General features: G+C 33.7%; 1 protein-coding gene across 1 annotated transcript; it reads left to right on the top strand.

Annotated features, from left to right (window-relative positions):
• Positions 1-4: 4 nt before the first annotated feature.
• Positions 5-18,735, top strand: prorp (protein only RNase P catalytic subunit). Its single transcript, XM_051133070.1, has 7 exons — positions 5-1,409; positions 1,542-1,589; positions 1,675-1,807; positions 12,574-12,681; positions 16,658-16,806; positions 18,264-18,459; positions 18,537-18,735. Exons 1-7 carry the CDS (start codon positions 436-438, stop codon positions 18,666-18,668), a joined length of 1,740 nt encoding a protein of 579 aa, XP_050989027.1. The 5' UTR covers positions 5-435; the 3' UTR covers positions 18,669-18,735.
• The last annotated feature ends 1,794 nt before the right edge of the window (positions 18,736-20,529 follow it).

The raw sequence follows: 20,529 nt of genomic DNA, 5'->3' as shown, positions 1-20,529 counted from the left end.
CTACACAGGAGCGTGAATGGCTGCTCGCACTGGCATGTAGTTGCCTTCTGGTTACAATTCAAGAATTTCTGACTGGATCCTGTAAGTTAGGTGTTCTTGTTTAAATTACCGATGATTGCAATTACAAAACTGTGTTTAAAAAAAATAATGCGAGCTCTTAGTGTGACTGAGGAACTGTAAATTGTGTGATTTAAATACAAAAAGACATTTCTTTAGCACATAAGTCGCTGAATATTATTTATCTCTATTAATTTCAGATATAAATAGTATTAAATATAACTTTATAAAGATAGTGTGTGTTATTGCATGTGTGTTAAACACTAAAACGGGCCTTAATTCATACAAAAATTAGATTTTGAAACAAAATAAGTGATTGTACGTTTTACACCTTTAAAGTAGTGTGTAGTCTGAAAAGTAAAATAGACTGGTAGGGTAATGGGGTCTCTTGTTGTGTCAAAATCAAGGACTTGTATACAGCATCTTTGCACGCCATGGGTTGCCAACCCCTTGTATTTCAGGCCAGCTTTGGCTTGTTTACCACAACAAAACATTATGCATGCTGTCAGGTTAATCATAAATCCACACACACAATATTACAGCACAAAAGGAGACAAACAAGGCACAGAAAAAGGGTTCACTCCCAGAACAAGGCGTGCATTTCCAAATTCAGTATTCACCGCTGGAACGGCCAAAAGAACTGCTGAATATTTGAAAAAGAGAGCTGGGGTGGATACAGAAGAGCTGTCACCTTTGAGAGCCAGAGGATCTGTAAAAGTTGCCCTTCCTGATCATCCACTGACCCCATCCGAATGGGCAAAATTCAAAGAGAGCTCCTCCAAACCTGAACGCTTCGAGATGCAAATAATGGAAGGACTGCTGGCGACTAATGCAGACGTCAACATCGCCAAATCTCTTTTGGCCTATGTGGTTCAGGACAAAGGCACCCTTTCTTACGAACTCCTGTTGAGGTACCTCACGCTGTGTGTCTCGGGTGGGCATCACTCGGAGGTGTTTGACACTTACGACATCATGAGAACTTGCTTTAAGACTCTTGACACTGGAGCCTCATCCTTGTTTATTAAAGGTTTCAGTCAAACTGAACGCTGGAGGGAGGCGCTTGTGGTGTTGGAGGGGATGAAAAAGGCCCTCCGGCCGTCTCCTCGTAATTATAGTGATGCCATCACTGGGGCAGCACTTCATGGTGATACTGAGACGAGCTGGAGACTGTACGATGAGCTCCTGGAACTGGGTCTGGTACCGAATCAGGACACCTGGCAGTGCCTGTTTCAGAGCGGCATCACTCAGCAAGGACACGAAGACAAACTCTTTTCTGTCCTGTCATATATGAGAGATAATCAGATCTACCCAGAGGAGCCGCTGATTAAAACTATCAAAGCTTGGTTTGAGAGGTAAATGTAATATATAAGACCTTAAAATATAAATATCATTTTTATATTATAAAATGTAAGCATGTATGTTTTCAAAATTTTTCCCATATTGCAAATCTTTGTTTCAGCTGTTTTATTTTTCAATCTGCGCAGTTTACCGGATCAGAAATGGAATGGAAAGTTCTCATATGTGGTCCCCAGGTATTAATTTAAATTTTAATCAAATATATTGTCAATAAAGGCTATTCTTAATTGATTATTGGTCTGAAAATATGTTGTGTTTTAGTGGAGAGTGCAAAAATTGCAAGGCTTCGCTGGAATCCATTCAACTGACTGAGGAAGAGTATGCTGAGCTGAAGGACAAAGTGATGAAGAAAGTGATAGAAGGAAGTGACGTCTTCAAGAAAACCACTACAGAGGTCTGTCTCTACATTATAGCTTTCTTTCACCAGAGTAGATTTACCAAAGTTAAGGATAGATAGATTGATAGATAGATAGACAGATACCAGTAGTTAACAAAACTAAACTAAAAGTGACATTATTGCAATTTAAAATGACCGTCTTCTATTTTAATATACTTTAAAATATAATTTATTTCTTTGATGCAAAGCTGAATTTTCAGCATCATTACTCCAGTCTTCAGTGTCACATGATCCTTCAGAAATCATTCTAATATGCTTATTTATTATCAATGTTGGAAACAGTTGTGCTCCTTTGTGTTTTTTTGCTCCTTAGTGATAGTTTTTTCAGCATTCTTTGATGAACAGAACAGAATTTATTTGAATTCGAAAAATCTTTGTAACAGTATTCATATGAACGAATACCATTCAAAAGGTATCAGTACTTTTTTCTTTACAATTCTTAAAGAAATAATACTTTTATTCAACAAGGATGTGTTAACTTGATAAAAGAAGTGGTAGTAAAGACTTGAGTTGTTAGAAAAGATTTCTATTTTAAATAAATGCTCTTCTTTTTAACATTTTATTCATCAAAGAATCCTAAAAAAGTATCACAGGTTCCAAACAAAATATTACATAGCACATCTGTTTCCAACAAATCAGAATATTAGAATGATTTCAGAAGGATCATGTGACACTATTGACTGCTGAAAATTAAGTTTTGCATCACATAAATAAATCATATTTTAAATTATATTAAAATAGAAAACCATTATTTTAAATTGTAATAATATTTCATAATATACATTTTTTCTGTATTTTTGATCAAATAAATGCAGCTTTTGTAAACATAGAGGACTTTTTAAAAAAACATCAAAAATATCTCAGAGATCCCAAACTTTTGAATGGCAAAATGTCTAAAAATAAAAGTGAAATAAAAATAAATTATAGCTAAATAGAAATATTTTTAAAAAGAAACAAAAAAAGAAAATAATAGAATTACTAAAACTTAAACTAAAATTACAATGATAACAGGAAATCTAAAAATAAAAGGCAAAATATTCAAAATATCAATAAATACTATACAAGCACAATACATTATTTTTGTGTAATATATTTTAATAAATATTATCATCTATTAGCAGAATTTGTTAGCATATTAAAATATAAAATATACTGGCACAAATAAAATCATATCACAAATAATCTTGGTAGTCTTAAAACAAGTTTAATCTTTATACAAAATTTTTGGTAACACTTTCATTAGTTGACATTAGTGAACTACGTTAGTTAACATGAACTAAAATGAACAATACTTCTACAGCGTTTATTAATCTTAGTTATATTAATTTTAGCATTTACTAATGCATTATTAAAATCACGTGTTGTTAACATTAGTTAATGCACTGTGAAGTAACATGAGCAAACAATGAACGAATGTATTTTTATTAACTAACATTAACAAAGATTAATAAATAGCGTAATAAATGTATTGTTTAATGTTCGTTCATGTTAGCTAAAACATTAACTGATGACACCTCATTGTAAAATGTTACTAGATATTTATTATTTTTGATTTTCTGGTGAAGTGTGACCTGGATGTGCTTTTACGAAATTCACCTTTTATGTACAGGGTGTGTTGTTTGAAGTTTAGTAAGGCTTTATTATGTATTTGCGTTTGACTCCACTAGGTGGCGATAGCATCCTATATACAGACTTTTTCTACATGACAGATTAAACATGTGATATATGTTGCACAATGTATGTTACGCATGTTAAACATGACCCAATTTTCAAATGGTTTTAGATCATTTCTCTTTGAAAATACCAAAACAATAAGGACACTTGAACTAAAAACTAAAGCTACTTTCTGTGTTGCACCAAATAGGCTGCAACTACATGGTAGGCAAGTTGGGTAGCCGTCCAGAATTAGAAGATGTTCCATGCAGTTTTGAGCTCCGTCTTAAATGGAGTCTGCCCCTGAATTAGATGATGTTGTTGTCCGGAGGGCTGCTTTTTTCAGGCCGTGGGGTCTATAGATGTCAGAAGCATGTGATCCTGTCTAGTTCCACATTTAGATATGATGCAGGGGCTTTCCAACACATGTTCCTTCATGTGTCTGTCGGGTCCCCGGTTTAGAAAGCTCGTGAATGCAGTCCAACCGAAGACACAAGGTCACAAGGCAAGCAACTCCTCTGAAATTCCATTTCCCAGAGAGAACGGTCGTGTTTGTTTGCAAACACTGTTCTCACGCTTAGGAAACGCATTCAGTTTCCAAGTCTCAGAAAGGGGCATTTTTATACAGTACGTCTTGGAAAAACAAAGTACTCAGTATAGCCATAAACAATCTCTAATTTGGTCGTGCACATGATTGATGCTGAGACATGTGTACTGCCTGTGTGCTTTTTGCTGTCGTAAAACGCAACACAATGGGCTTTCACATTTCAGCCCTCAAAAGCCTCTCACATGAGTGACCCTGGAAAGTCCCTGCCTGTCTGTCTGCAGCGCTGCATGGACTCCAGCCCCCCGCCATCGCTGCAGCAGCGCCTTATGAAACCAGTGCAGACAGTTAAAACACCCCCAGTCTAAACTCTGCAGAAGCGTTTAACAACCCCTAGACAGATCATTTTGCCTTTAAAGGGAAAAAAAGTGCTGCTTTTGGGTGGTTGGCGTGACATGCCAAAAAGTGACTACTGTGTGACTATACTTGCTATACTAAATGAAAAAAAACATTTGAAATGTTTTAAATAATAGCTTATTATGTTATTATACATGACCCCATAGTAACTGTTAGATTACATGGAATATTTGTATTTTAAAACATGAAAAATGTTCTTTTTCCCTACTGTATGTAAGTATTATTACGAAAAGAAAAAAGTATTACAATTTAAAATAAGATTTCTGTTTTAAGATATTTTAAGATGTTATGTTTGCTTCAGAAAACATTATAATATGCTGATTTACTGCTCAAAACACATTTTATCTTATTATCAGTCTTGAAAACGTACTGCATAATGTGTCTGTGAAAATCACAATACTTTTTTTTTTTTTTTTTTTTTACATTGCATTTATTTCGAACAGAATGCCATTTTTGATCAATTTAGTGCATAATGGATGAATAAAAGTATTAATATTTCCAAAAAAAAAAAAATAATAATAATACTTACCACAAGCTTTTGACCTTTTGAATGTGGAATATCAAAATTACATCAACTACTGAATTTTTACTGAAAACTGAAAATATCTTTGGATAGCTTTTGTCTTTTAAACACAATAAATTGCACAAATTAAAAAACTTTTTTGTTACCTAATCTTCTTTCAACTAATATATTAACCCGCGGGATTTTAAAATAAATGTTTTAATAATAATGTTATAATTATCATGTTTGCATGTTCAGTGGTTCTGACATTGGTTATGGTCACATGACATGCAGGTAAACAAATATATATATATATATATATATATATATATATATATATATATATATATATATATATATATATATTTTTTTTTTTTTTTTTTTTGATTGATTTTAAAATATATATTTTTTTAAATTAATACTTTATGATTTAGTTCATTATTAGCCTTTCATTAAACTCATAAAACCCCCTGCAGTTCCATCACAAACACCAGTTTGGAAAACCTTGACGTAATATAATGTTTAATGCACTTTATGTTGTTAATAACAACAAATGGAAAATATTTTCTTACTCTTTGTATTAAAAATATTTTCTTACTCTTTGCCTATCCTATTTAAATCAATGTGATAAACAAGTTAGGTCATGTGTAGGTCAATGTGTAATGTAAGGGATTACATTACTAACTACAATTTTTTGTAATGTAATTTGGAATTGTAACACACATTTGTATGTATATATGTGTGTGTGTGTGTGTGTACTTGTTCTTGCTACATTGTGGGGACCAAATGTCCCCACAAGGATAGTAAAACCTGAAATTTTTGACATTGTGGGGACCGGCCTGCGGTCCCCACAATGTTAAAAAATTATTAAAAATAGTAAATGATGTTTATCTAAAAGTGTAACGATGAAAATGTGTTTTCTGTAAGGGGTAGGTTTAGGGTTAGGGTTGGGTTAGGGGATAAACGATATTGTTTTGTCAGTATAAAAACTATAGAAGTCTATGGAAAGTCCCCACAATTCACAAAAACAAACGTGTGTGTGTGTGTGTGTGTGTATATATATATATATATATATATCCTTATTTAATTCTTAATATTTAAAAAATTTAATATATTTAAAAAAATATATATATAAGTATTTCTTTAAGTTATATATAAATCCTAAAAAGTTGTTTAAAAAAAAAAAAACATTTTTCACACTTTAAATTGTCATTGGACTTTAAATGTGGCCAAGGTGTTTGGTTAATGCACTATATTGTTATTAACCAATTCAGAAACCCAAATATAATATGCACATGAGCATATCAACCATTAGTGAAAAAGCCCCTTTTTTAGTTTCCTTACAATTAGTGGCCTGCAGTTTTTCAGGTCAAGCGTGAGCTTGGGGGAGCCTGTTTTTCCCGTTTCAAAAACAGCAAGCTTGTAATAAGGAAAAGTACAAGACTTGCAGATGCCTTTTCATTAATGTTTGCCGTGGGGCACTGTGTGGTTTTCACATACTCTACTTCATCTAATGTTTTTGTTCTCAGTCCATTTTTGCATGGCTGCCTTTCATTTTATTGGAATTTCATGCATGCTTTGAACAAAACGGAGCAGGTACTTTTGAGGATTTACAAATGCTACTCATTTGTTTTAAACGATTCAAGCAAAAGCTTGTAATTGTACATGGTGTTAATAATCACTTGAGGCTGAAGGAGCATGTTTTGATTTTTATGGGCCATTGTGTATATTCCAAAAAGAAACAACTAGCCTGTGATTACTGTCAAATCTGGATTAAACTTGAATGTGTTTTGAACGTGCGTATTCCCAACACACCCATTAGGTACACAGAGTTCTGCACGGCGAGCTGGTACCACATGCACGTGACCTCTCCACACCATTGGGGATTCCCCGGTGTTCCTGTTCCCACTCAACATAACCTCTCCATGGCCATGAGAGGATGCAGAGCGAAACCAAAACACAGTACATACAGTACATTTACAATGCTAGCCCGTCTTATTGCATGCATATAGTGAAAACCAGGTGAAATTGCATGTTTGGATTTATTTCTTTCCTTGCTGAGAGTACTAACGCTACCCAATGCTGCAAGATTTTTTAAGAGTTAAACAACTGATCGCCAACCGCTAACCCCCACCAAAACCAAAAAGGAATTCCCCAAATATCCAGCTCCCCTTCCCCCTTCTTGCGGTCCGTGGCTCTCACCCCTCCCCCAGTCATGCATCCTCTCACCCAGTAGCACAGACTTGCTACTTAACACACACTTAACAGGATTTTTAGCATGCAAAATAGCTGCACTTGATGTCTTGTTTTCATCTGTGGGTTGCAATCTTCTATTTTTGAATATTAGTGCTTTGTAGGAGTGGAAATTGGAGTTTTAGAAGGAAAAATTCTCACGCTTCTGGCAGAACTGAAACCGCTGGTTTCCAGACACCTGACAGTCCAGGAATACCTGTGGTTTTGACAAACACAGCTTTGTGTGTATTAAACAGAGGATTGTGTATTTAGCTGTCGGACTTTACCACATTGTTGTTGTTGTTTCCGCAACTTTGAGGAAGAACATGCAGAAGTTTGCAGTTCACTCAACACAATTATACAAGTATTTTTTCCTCCATGACAAAACTTCATTGCTTAAATATCTTTAATTTATTGGAGAATTTTAATTTTGGAAATAAATTAGTTTGATTGCATTTCAATGCATAATAAATGTACTTTTCCTCCACTATATTTTAGTACAAATGTACTATTGCATGTTATTTAGAAGTGAAGAAAATGAAAACGACATGTCATTTCCATTTTAAGATGAATCATTCTTTTCAATCGATATGCCTGTTGAACTGGTTTACGGATTCTGCAGAATGATTCATTTGTGAATTCGATGGATAAGATTCAGTGTTAGTTTACTTCACAATTTGATGTTAGTTTACTGCTACTTGCAATTTGTTTTCAGTAGTAGCAATCATTTCAGTAGTTTTAGTAATTTTTAGTAATTTAAGTAGTTTTAGTAATTTTAGTACTTCAACTTATTTTATTTCAGTAAGTTGCCAGAACGACATTTCGACTTTTCATTTAGGATTTTAAGTTCTAATATTTGTATATGTAGTTTTTGTGTTTTATTTTATTTCAGTTAACGGAAACCATTTTTATTAGTTTTAGTTTCAGAACTCAGATCACTCACTGATGTAATGATCCGGTCAGAGCAAATCTTGAGTTAATAATTAATATTTTAAAGTGCTCCTATCATGCCTTTTCAGATATGATCTTTCATGCAGTGTGTCATGTAGCTGTATGTGAGTTGTGAAGCCGAAAGTGCACGATACATAAAGTTACTGTCTATAAAAAAAGAGTCGGCTCACAATCGCCTGAACAAGTCGTAAGGAATTTGAATCTTTTTCTGTTATGGCTATACGTCACAAAGTAACACATTTGCATAGTGTCCGCCCACATTCTACGTGGCGAACAACTTGCCCGCCCATAAACAGAGTAAAATTTCCATGTGTTTTACGTCACATGGAAATTTACACGTACATTATAAAGTCGTAAAGAAATTACGTTTTTTGAGGAAAGCATATCATTTTTTCATATAATGGACTTCAATTGTGCCCCCAAATTTGAACTTCCAAAATGTAGTTTAAATGCAGCTTCAAAGGACTCTAAATGATCCCAGCTGAGAAAGAAGGGTCTTATTTAGCGAAACGATCTGTCATTTTTTTTCGGAAAATAAAAATGTGTATACTTTTTAAGCACAAAAGCTCGTGTAGCACAGGTTCTGGCATGCACGTTCTTGACGTACTATTGAATCACGTCGAAAGGTCACGCGGAACGTAGGAACTACAGACCCAGTGTTTACAAAGCGAATGCGCAACGACTAAGAAAGTGCAAGTAAGTCAAACGTTGTTTACAAACAAAAAGGTGCAACGATGTCGGAGGATTCTGAAGTTATAGGAGAAAATAAGGTGGAGTTTTTTTACCGTACTCTACCTTTTTTAGCCGAAGAACACAGACAATGACCTTAGACATGATTCGTAGTAGTGATGGGAAGTTCGGATCATTTTACCGACTCGTTCAACAAAATGAACAAATGTTTTTTTGAGTCATTTCGTTAAATTTAGCAGAATCAGTGTCACGTGACAGCCCCATAAGATGAACAAATGACTCGAAAAACCAGAAGACTCGAAACAGGTGAACTAATTCCAGTCCAGAACCTAATAGGATGTTGCGCATGCACGACTGAACGAATCACTCCCCGAGACGACTCGTTCTTCGTGAGTCACATTAAAGATTCGTTCAAAATGAGAAAGACTGATTCTTCGAACTGCTTTGCACGCGTCGTTTACGGATAATTTAGAAATGAGGTAAAATTAAATCTATTTTTGGAGAAAACTAAAGTGTTTTTTGACTTTGCATACATGTAAATCTGTTTTGGGAGTCTCATAAAGCAATATTAGCAACCTTTAAAATGGCATAATAGGAGCACTTTAAATAATAATATGCAATGTTCATTTATATATACACTAGCAGTCAATTTTTTTTTTTTTTTTTTTTTTTTTAAAGAAGTCTCTTCTTCTACCAAGCCTGCATTTATTTGATTCAAAGTACAGCAAAAATGGTAAAATGCTGAAAAATGTTTCTATTTAAAAGAACTGTTTTGCTATTTAAATATATTTTAAAATGTAATTTATTCCTGTGATTTCAAAGCTGAATTTTTAGCATCATTACTCCAGTCACATGATCGTTCACAAATCATTCTAATATTCTGATTTGCTGCTCAGTAAACATTTATTATTATTATTATGTTTTGCTAGTAGTATTTTTTCAGGTTTCTTTGATGAATAGAATGTTAAAAAAAACAGCATTTGCCTGAAATCCTTTAACATTATAAATGCTTTTATCATCACTTTTGATCAATTTAAAGCACCCTTGCTAAATAAAAATATTCATTTCTATCATTTCTTTCCCCCAAAAAATATTGACTCCAAGCTTTTGAATAGTATAGTGTAAAAGAAAAGACTTTTATTTTTAGATAAAGGATCACGTGACACTGAAGACTGGGGTAATGATGCTGAAAATTTAGCTTTGATCACAGTAATAAATTAAATTTTAAAATACATTAAATTAGAATGCAGTTATTTTAAATAGTAAAAATATTTCACAATATTACTGCTTTTGCTGTACTTAGGATCAAATAAGTGCAGGCTTGGTGAACAGAAAAAACTTCTTTAAAAAACCATTACAAATCTTTCTGTCTATATATATAATTATTACTATTTTTAAACTAAGTTAATGTTTGGCTACTACTTATGTAATACTTTATCAGGGTATATGCATATTAACTTAGTTTTTGGTGTACTTTGTTCACCTTGGATGAGCTCTAGGCATGAGTGTGCATGACTTAAAGTTAATAAATCAAAAGCCATGTGCAGCGCTGAGGCTCGAGGACAGACAGGTGAGGGAGTGACCTGGCCCCAATCCAGCTGGAAATTCCCTTGTTTTGTTTACATGTTGTGTCAAGGACAATTCGGGAGGTATTTTAACCTCTTCTTGAACGACAACAAAGAACAAGGAAGTTCTTGCTGTTTTTTCTAGCCCTGGAATTCTAGCAGCCTTCATGTTCTTGTGTTATTCAGCTAAACACAACCTGATAATGCTTTTGAAGGTGAGCCAGGTGTGGTCAAGTTCTGTTTGAAGCTCTATTGTACTGTATGCCTGTAACAAGACAGATAGGAAAATTCAAGCATTTTTTTTAACTGTCCAGGGATTAATTAATAGAATTGGTAGAAAGCAAAGTTGTTTTTGAACAATGCTCTGACAGAAAGAACACAATATGTTCAGTTCTTGGCTGGTACTTGTCAGACTATCTTTTAACACACCGCTTTATCTCACAGTTGCTTGCTTTGCTCTTATACTTCCTGTACATTCATGACTGCACATATCTCAGCTCTTGACTTAATCTGATATGTAGAGTTTCAGGCAGGATCACATACAATGACATATCTGTTTGCTATAAATGTCACCCATCAGGCCTCATGATTTTCCAGAAACAATCTTGAGTTTAAAGGTGAAATGTGCAATTTCTGTGCTGCTAGCATCACCAAACGGAAATGCAAAAAATATGATTGTTTCTCAAACAGACGATTCCTCAGCTGTTACAGAAATTAAATTAGTGAATGCAGTCCTCCTTTATCTGGTTTATGATAACACTTCACAATAAGTTTCATTAGTTAAGTACAATAGTTAACATGAAGTAAGAATAAACAATACTTCTACAGCATTTATTAATCTTGTTAATTTCAGCATTTACAAATGCATTATTAAAATCACAATTTGTGTTTGTTAACATTAGTTAACATGCACTGTAAACTTACTTGAAGAAACAGTGAACGACTGTATTTTTATTAACTAATATTACAAAACATTAATAAATAATATAATAAATGTATTGATCGTTTGTTCATGTTATTTAATACATTAATGTTAACAAATTACATTTTATTGTAAAGTGTTACCGCAATATTATTTTGAATTAACTTTTAAAAATGTTTAATCATTTTATGTATTTTATCATTTGTATTAGTTTTTTTTTAATTATTTAGATTTAATTATAAACTTTATTATAAAATAAAATGTTGAAATATTTTTACTATTTAAAATAACTGTTTTCTGTTTGAATACATTGAAAATGTAATTTATTCCTGTGATTTAAAAGCTGAATTTTTATCATCATTTACATGATCCTTCAGAAATCATTAATGTTCTGATTTGCTGCTCAAAAACATTATTATTATTATTATTATTATTATTATTATACATTTAATATTATTTTTTCAGGTTTCTTTGATGAATATAAAGTTCAGAAGAACAGCATTTAACTGAAATAGAAATCCTTTGTAACATTATAAATGCATTTATCATCACTTTTGATCAATTTAAAGCACCCTTGCTAAATAAAAGTATTAATTTCTATAATTTCTCCCCCCCAAAAAATAATTATAATAATTGGGGTAATGAAGCTGAAATTTTAGCTTTGAACTAAGCATGCATTTCCCCTTTTTTATTTTAGTATTTTATTTTGTATTTCATTTATTTTTAAATTTAGTTGTAATTTTAGTACTTCAGCATGTTTAAATGTTATTGAATGTGCTTAAAACGTATTTTATTTTAGTTAGTTGTCCAGACAACATTTCTAATTTCCATTTGAGTTTCAGTTTGTCATCTTATATTTGTTTTATTTCAGATATTTTAATGATTTTTAATGGTTGTTGTTAACAGTAACAACACTGGTTTGATATTACTGTCTGTTTTATGAACCAACTGTAATGTTTTTAGCTATCCTCCTTGTCTTGAGCAACACCGGTAGCTTTTCTCTTGTGCAATGTGCTGCACAACACCAAAGTGAGGAAATATACATAGACCCCCGTCTATCTAAACAACCGTCTGTTTCTCTAGTTGAAAAAACGAAAGAATGGTTACAAGAGTGCATGCCTGTTGTTTCAAAGTCTGATAAGTTTTAGCATCAGAACAAACAACATGGAAATATTGCAATGTTTGGCTATATCTACATTTTTTTTTTTGCAATGCATATTGTCTACACCAATTAAATACCACCATTTGACGATTTTGAGAATAACCACTTGTTTGTGTTCTGTACAGGAGCTTAACATCTTTAAGAGTTTCGTGAAGCAGAGACCTCCCTTTGATATTGTCATTGACGGTCTTAATGTGGCTAACACAACACCCAAGGCCACCCACTCTGAGACGGTGAGTGATGGTAACTTAACTGCTTGGACGTTCCAAGAAGGGGCAGGTTTGTTTTCTGACCTTTTAAATCACTAATCTGACTAGACAGTCAACCTACTCTGATTTAAAGCTCTAAAGGTGAAAAGAATAGCTCAAAATATGTTTATTCACCTTCATGCTAGAGTATTCAACCAGTAGGCATTTTAAAGTTAAAAAAAGACATTGAGTAGCAGAGGTTCCACCAGGGGGCGAGCCTAAGCAAAGTTATTTTTAGTGCACCAGAACAGGTTTAGGGAACAGCCCCAATTTCTCATAGTTTCCAACCTGAAAGACCCCAAAACCCATGAAACCCACAGTTACTCAAACGAAAAATTAGGGAAAGTTCAGTGTCCATGTAATGTTACACAGAATGTGTTACGCATCAGCCCTCCTACAAGATGGTGTCAGTCCCAGACAGAAGTGGCTTTATATTTGGTTGTGCTCCATTATAACAGTACCAAAGGGATTTTTTGCCAACAAATAGGCTAATATTTTTAGATAAGTACCCACACCCACCTAACACGCCCTCAACCGCTTGTTAATCTGAAAACCAATGACTTTTCAATGGCCTAGGACCATTTGAGCAACAGAAAAGCTGACCCAGAAATTAAAATTAGTAAAAATTAAGTAAAATCAAAAGAAGATATTTGAAGAACATTGGTAACCAAACATTTGACGGTAGCCATTGACTTGCATAGTATTTTTATCCATACTATGTAAGTCAATGGCTACTGTCAATAGTTTGGCTACTTTTAAAGGGATAGTTCACCCAAAAATGAAATTTCTGTCATTAATTACTCACTCTCATGTTGTTACAAACCCGTAAGACCTTTGTTCATCTTTGGATCACAAATTAAGATATTTTTGATGAAATCCGAGAGCTTTCTGACCCTGCATAGACAGCAATGCAACTGACATGTTCAAGACTCAGAAAGGTAGTAAGGACATTTTTTTGTGCACTTTATTCAACAATTCTTTTCCTCCGATGTCCTTACTACCTTTCTGGGCCTTGAAAGTGTCAGTTGCATTGCTGTCACTGCAGGGTCAGAAAGCTCTAGGATTACATCAAAAATATCTTAATTTGTGATCCAAAGATGAACAAAGGTCTTGACGTGGATAATTAATGACAGAATTTTCCTTTTTTGGGGTGAACTTTCCCTTTAAATGTGTATTTGGCATGTCTTCTTTCCACTCGACTGAAAGAAGACAAGTTATGGAAGCAAAATAAACCAAAATAACAACAACAACAACAATGTTTCTTCCTGTAGCATCTTGCTTCAACAGATATGAGAACATCTAATAATTGACATTAAGCTACAAATTATGATGCAACACAAACTCCATTGACCTTCGATCCGATCCTTTTGCTTTCTGCCCACTCATCCATGGCTTCCATCTGCACGTCACACAGTCACACATTATTAACACAGACGCACCCCATAGCAATTGTACACCGAGGCAGGGGATTTACACTCATATTGCTATGACTAACCCTGTATTTTAAGTCAGACATGTGCCTTTTGTGGTCAAGTTTATTTTTGGTGGTAACATTTACCCCACTTCCTCGCTAACTGGCGCATTCACTGACATGCTAGTATTAACCAGATTTGTCTGCACACTGTGTGAAAATGAAGGCCTGAGTGAACTTATGGCCATAGTAGGCCTATATAGTTTGTTTACAGGTTAAGTAAGCAGACTGTATGCAAGAAAGTGACTGTAAATTTGCAAGACTAACATGCTGGAAGGAAGTGGATGGCTTTATCTAGAAATTCTTAAGCAAAGGGAGAGGTTAAGGTTAGGTTAGGTTGTAAAACAGGGCGCTACGGTGTATGGTGTGTACGGTGCTTTCCAAAGTAACGCGGCCCATCTGTGGCTCATTGTATACTTCCTTATCATGAATAAGCAAAAAATGATCACACCTGCGATTCCACATTTAGCACTTCCTCATGTCTGAAATAGCAAAATGAGGGATACAAGATAAACTGGAATTCACCGGGACTCACTTTGCATATTCAAACTGTAAATGACATTACGGTAATCTAAATTTGAGTGAGAAATATATTTAGGAAGTAAAATACAATGCCGTTGGTTACTGCAGTAAAGTTATACGTGCATGTGTGTGTATATATATGCAAGTCATAAGTTTACGTACACCTTGCAGAATCTGCAAAATGTTAATTATTTTACCAAAATAAGAGGGATCATTCAAAATGCACTGACCTGAATAAGATATTTCACATAAAAGACATTTACATACAGTTGAATTTATAAAAATGACCCCATTCAAAAGTTTACAGACGCTTGATTCTTAATAATGTGTTGTTGCCTGAATGATCCACAGCTGTGTTTTTTTTTAGTTAAACTGCTCGCTGTTCTTCAGAAAAATCCTTCAGGTCCCACAAATTCTTTGGTTTTTCAGCACATTTGTGTATTTGAACCCTTTCCAACAATGACTGTATGATTTTGGGATCCATCTTTTCACACTGAGGACAACTAAGGGACTCATATGCAACTATCAGAGAAGGTTAAAACGCTCACTGATGCTCCAGAAGGAAAACAATGTATTAAGAGCCAGGGGGTGAAAACTTTTGAACAGAATGAAGATTTTTCTTATTTTGCCTAAATATCTTTTTTTTTTTTTTTTTTTTTCATTTAGTACTGCCCTTCGGAAGCTACAGAACTTACTTAATACTGACATGTTTCCCAGAAGACAAAATAAGTTGAATTTTCCCTGATTTTTCCCCCAGCTCTTAATTCATTGTGTTTCCTTCTGGAGCATCAGTGAGCGTTTGAACCTTCTGTGATAGTTGCATATGAGTCCCTCAGTCGTCGTCAGCATGAAAAGATGGATCTCAAAAGCATACAGTCATTGTTAAAAAGGGTTCAAATACACAAAATGCTGAAAAACCAAAGAATTTGTGGGACCTGAATACCTTATTCAGGTCAGGTCAGTACTAAATAAAATGTAACATGCATTTTGTATGATCCCTCTTATTTTGGTAAAATAATTCACAGTTTTTAGATTCTGCAAGGTGTATGTAAACTTTTGACCTCAACTGTATACATACTGTTAATACCCGTTTATATATAAATATATATATATATATATATATATATATATACACTCTTTACATGTATTTTTATAATAATTGCTTTTCTTAATAATTGCATTGTTTTCTAACTAAATGGTTCTGAGGTTAATGTTAGTCAATGTATGAAGTACATTATTTTTTTGCTGGGAAAGGAATCTTAATTTAAAGAACTTTAATTTTTTTATTGTTTTATCATTTAATTTAATAATTAATATTAAACATAGATTTACTTAAAAATGTATTATTATTATGCACTACTGTTTTAGCTTGTCTACTAATTTACATATTGTCAGTATTTTAAAAAAAATCCATCTAAAAATGAAATGTTCATTAGTCATAACTTCCTGGTGCAGGCTACAATAGAATTTTGCAACTCCTGTAAGTAAGAGTAAAAAAAAAATCCTACAAACTATATTGAAAATAATTACGCCTATCTCATGAATAGTTCATGCAAGTGCGTGGTGTTAAATTTAAACATTTGCATACAAAGACCCTTGGATATATTTAGCATGCCATTGTAACCTTTACTGTCTTCACTTTGTATGGGGGGTACTGGAAAAAACAACTTCCTGTGTAATCAGGAAACTCCCCCCTCATATGTATGTGAGTGGGTGGTACACAAGTAGGTTAAAACAATGTGAGCAAGAATAATTTCCCTACAGCTGACCTGCTAAAGGTCCCAAATTCATCTGTAATGCCAAGGGAAATTCCTCCAAAAAAGTCACAAGCTGCAGCTCACTTCATAGAGAACATCCTGAATGAACTGAGGTCTCTCATTCATGAAAAAAGCATGAATGACCTCATTCATATCTAATATCTAAGTAGAAATTATAAAAGGTCACCTAGAATGTGAATTATCTCCGCAGTTGCTGGCAGTTGTATTGGAGCTGGAACAGCAAGGTCTGAACATCCTGGTCCTTGGCAGGAAGCACATGCTACAACCTTCCCGGAACTGGGACAGACAAAACATGAACAAGATCAAGCAGAAAGCCCACTGTTTCTTCACCGAGAACATGTTAGTATGACCGTTCTTTCCTCAATCACATACTGTACACGCTGTTCCAAAACCTAGTGAGCTACCTACGTAGACAGCATTTTAAGGGATCGCAGGTACAATTGAAGCAATTAATTACTTTTTTGGTTAAATTCTGTGCTTTGTGGAGACAAAAATCCCATAATGCATTGCAACAAACTCAGTGAACAATTTATCCAAGATTGTTATGAATGAAAACAGTTCAATCTGGGATATTTTTCCTATTTTTATGCTAATTAGAGTATCATATATGTGACCCTGGTGCACGGGCATATTTGTAGCAATAGCCAACAATACATTGTATTGGTCAAAACTATTGATTTTTCTTTTATGCCAAAAATCATTAGGATATTAAGTAAAGCTCATGTTCCATGTAGATATTTTGTAAATTTCCTACCGTAAATATATCAAAAAATTTTGATTACTAATATGCATTGCTAAGAACTTCATTTGGAGAACTTTAAAGGCGATTATTCAGCTTTCAGATGATATAAATCTGAAAAATTCTCATTAGTGAATTCTGAAAAAAGTCATCACAGTTTCACGATTTCTGAAGGATTGTGTGACACTCAATACAAGAGTAATGATGCTGAAAATTCAGCTTTAATATCACAGGAATAAATTACAACTAAAATATATTCAAACAGAAAACAATTATTAAATTGTAATATTTCACCATTTTAATACTGTAGCTTTACATTACAAAATCCTAACATTTGTAAGGCCCTGTGAAATCTTTTTAATTTTTTCCCAAATTCCATTTCATTTTATTTTTTTTTCCGAATTTTTTTCGAATTTTCCGAATTAGTTTAGTTCTGATACTTTATCAAAAGTAACAGTTAAATGCCCATGAAGTGACTATCAGAGCAGTTCTAGAGATTATTTTCATGTGTTCATGTACTCTGTACACACTTCAGTATGTGTGTAGTAAATGAAAAAGTGTGTCTGTGCCATTCATTCACACAGAGGCAATCAGGACATGTAGGATTCATATTTAAATTGTATTTTTGCGTGATACGCTAGTCCATATTGCGTTTTTGATTCAAGTGTACTGACCTTCCTTTAATTTATTCATCCAAAATGTGAAAACTTCCATGAGATTCTGTATTATACAGTAAATTCTAATTCTACATTCTAAGTAAAAATTTTTATGACTGAAATCATAGGGCCCCACACTAGAGAGTGGAGAGTGGAGAGTAGAGAGTGTGTATGTGTGTGTATAAAATGATGTAAAGACATGCTGCCTGTATAGTTATCCTGATACAATTGAGGCTTCACTATGTTTTGCAACAGTTGTAACAGTCAAGTGTGTTAGTGACGCATGTACTGAACACTTCCCCTTTCTGCGTAAGTCAATATAAACCCACAATGATTTCATTCACCAAGTATGAAAGGTATTTTTGATAGAGTGTGTTGATATTTTTGGATGGCTGCCACAGATCTGAGGATGACCCGTTTCTGCTGTACGCTGCTTTGCACTCTGGCGTTCACTGCAACTTTCTTAGTCGTGATCTGATGAGAGATCACAAAGCCTGCTTGCCAGACAGTGCAACCAGACGCCTCTTCTTCAAGTGGCAACGTGGCCATCAGTTGGTGATCAGTCATTACGTCCCAGGAAAAAGAGTTCGGTTTCAGGTAGGTTTAGAAATGGAGAGATCTTATATAATCAAGGAGTGTTAGGATGACTGTTGGCTTTGCTTTGTGTTTTTCAGAGGATCTCGGCTTATGACACCATCGTTCAGACCTCTGGCAGCTCCTGGCACATTCCGTATGATGAGAATAGAGGAGATAGAGCCACATATGAAGTTCCTCAAAAATGGCTCTGCCTCACTCAAGAACATTGAGGCTGGAGTTGGTACTAGTGTGCTGGCTGAGAAATGTCAAATAAATAATGCTTTGCAAAATGTCCAATTGTGTTTCTTCTACCTCGTCTATATATATATTTATACAGTGCCTTGCAAAAGTATTCATAACCGTACTTTTTTTTTTACATCAATCTACACTCCATATATCATAATGGCAAAGCAAAAAAATGGTTTTTAACATCATTGCAACTTAATTAAAAATAAAAAAACTTAAAATGATTCCATTGCATAAGTATATCTGGGACAGTTAAAATTTAGCTCAGAAGCATTCGTATTGCTTGTAAATGTTATTGCACTTTGAGTGGAGTTAACCTGTGGCAAATTCAGTTGAATGGGTATGATTTGTAAAGGAACACACCTCTCAGTGAAAGGTCTAACAGCTAAAAATACATATCAGGGCAAAAGCACTGAGGTTAAAAAACTGCCTATACAGCTCAGAGTCAGGATTGCATCAAGGCACACATCGGTGGTAGATTCACAGAATCATGTAGTCTCCGTTACTCATAATGGAAGAAGTTTGAAACAACTAGGACTAGGACTTGAATGCAATCAAATACTTCTGGAGTAACCTGAAAATGTCCGTCTGCCCCTATCCTGACAGAGCTTGAGAAGTGAAGACATGATGTGAAGAATGGCAGATAATTGCCAAATGCTGATGTGCAAAGCTTGTCGCATCATACCCATATATGGAGTGTAGACTGATGTGGAAAAAAATTATTAAAGCAATTTAACATAAGACAGCAACATAAAATGTAAAAAAAATGTGGTATGAATACTTTCACAAGGCACTTTATATTGAAAATATACTATAAAACTAATATAAAATGTAAAAAATTCAACTTAAAATAATCTAAAATAATATATATATATATATATATATATATATATGATTTTTAAATAAAATTCAAAGTGTAAAAAAATTTAAAAACCGCTATCCATTTCTGTTTCTTTTATTGCACGTCTACTTTTATATTATTTTATAATAGGTACAGTTGCAGGTGATGTAATATTTACTGCTTTTTTTATAATCATGTAAAAAAACATCCTCTGAGGCCCATATTTTTAAGTCACAAGAGCTATATCTATAACTATAAGGCTGTGAGTCCATTTGCATAAATGCTTATTTTTCACTAGCATAGGTTAGCCATGTCGGTTTCTAGTTGCATTATCAAACCAGGATACTCAAGAATTGTCACAACATTAAGGCAAGTTTCAGCTATATTATGAAGAATTGTCTGGGCCTGGGCTTGAACGCAAGCAAATATTTATGGAGAAACCTAAAAATGTCCGTCTGCCCCTATCCAGCCTGACAGAACTTGAGAGGTGAAGACGTGATGTGAAGAATGGCAGATAATTGCCAAATGCTGATGTGCAAAGCTTGTCGCATCATACCCAGAAGGTCTTGAGGCTGTGAAACTGCTTCGGCTAAGGGTATAAATACTTATGCCATTAACTTATTTCAGGTTTTCTATTATTATTAAATTTACAAAGTTGTGACAATTCTGTTTCTGCTTTGTCATTATGGTGTAGACTGATGTGGAAAAAAAAGTTATTAAAGCAGTTTAACATAAGGCAGCAACATAAAATGTGAAAAAATGAAGGAACAAGGCACTATGTATTGAAAATATACTATATAATTAATATAAAATTTTAAAAATTAAAATGAAAATAATCTAAAATGATGTATGTATATATAATTTTTAAATAAAATTTAAAGTGTAAAAAAATGTAAAAACAAAAAAATAAATGCTATCCATTTTTGTTTCTTTTATTGCACATCTACTTTTATATTATTTTATAACAGGTACAGTTGCAGGTGATGTAATGTTGACTGTTTTTT

This window comes from Labeo rohita, chromosome 17 (genome assembly GCF_022985175.1).
Source record: "Labeo rohita strain BAU-BD-2019 chromosome 17, IGBB_LRoh.1.0, whole genome shotgun sequence".
Lineage (NCBI taxonomy): Eukaryota > Metazoa > Chordata > Actinopteri > Cypriniformes > Cyprinidae > Labeo > Labeo rohita.
The sequence above is the reverse complement of the archived record's forward strand: the minus strand, read 5'-3'. Positions and strand labels throughout refer to the sequence as shown.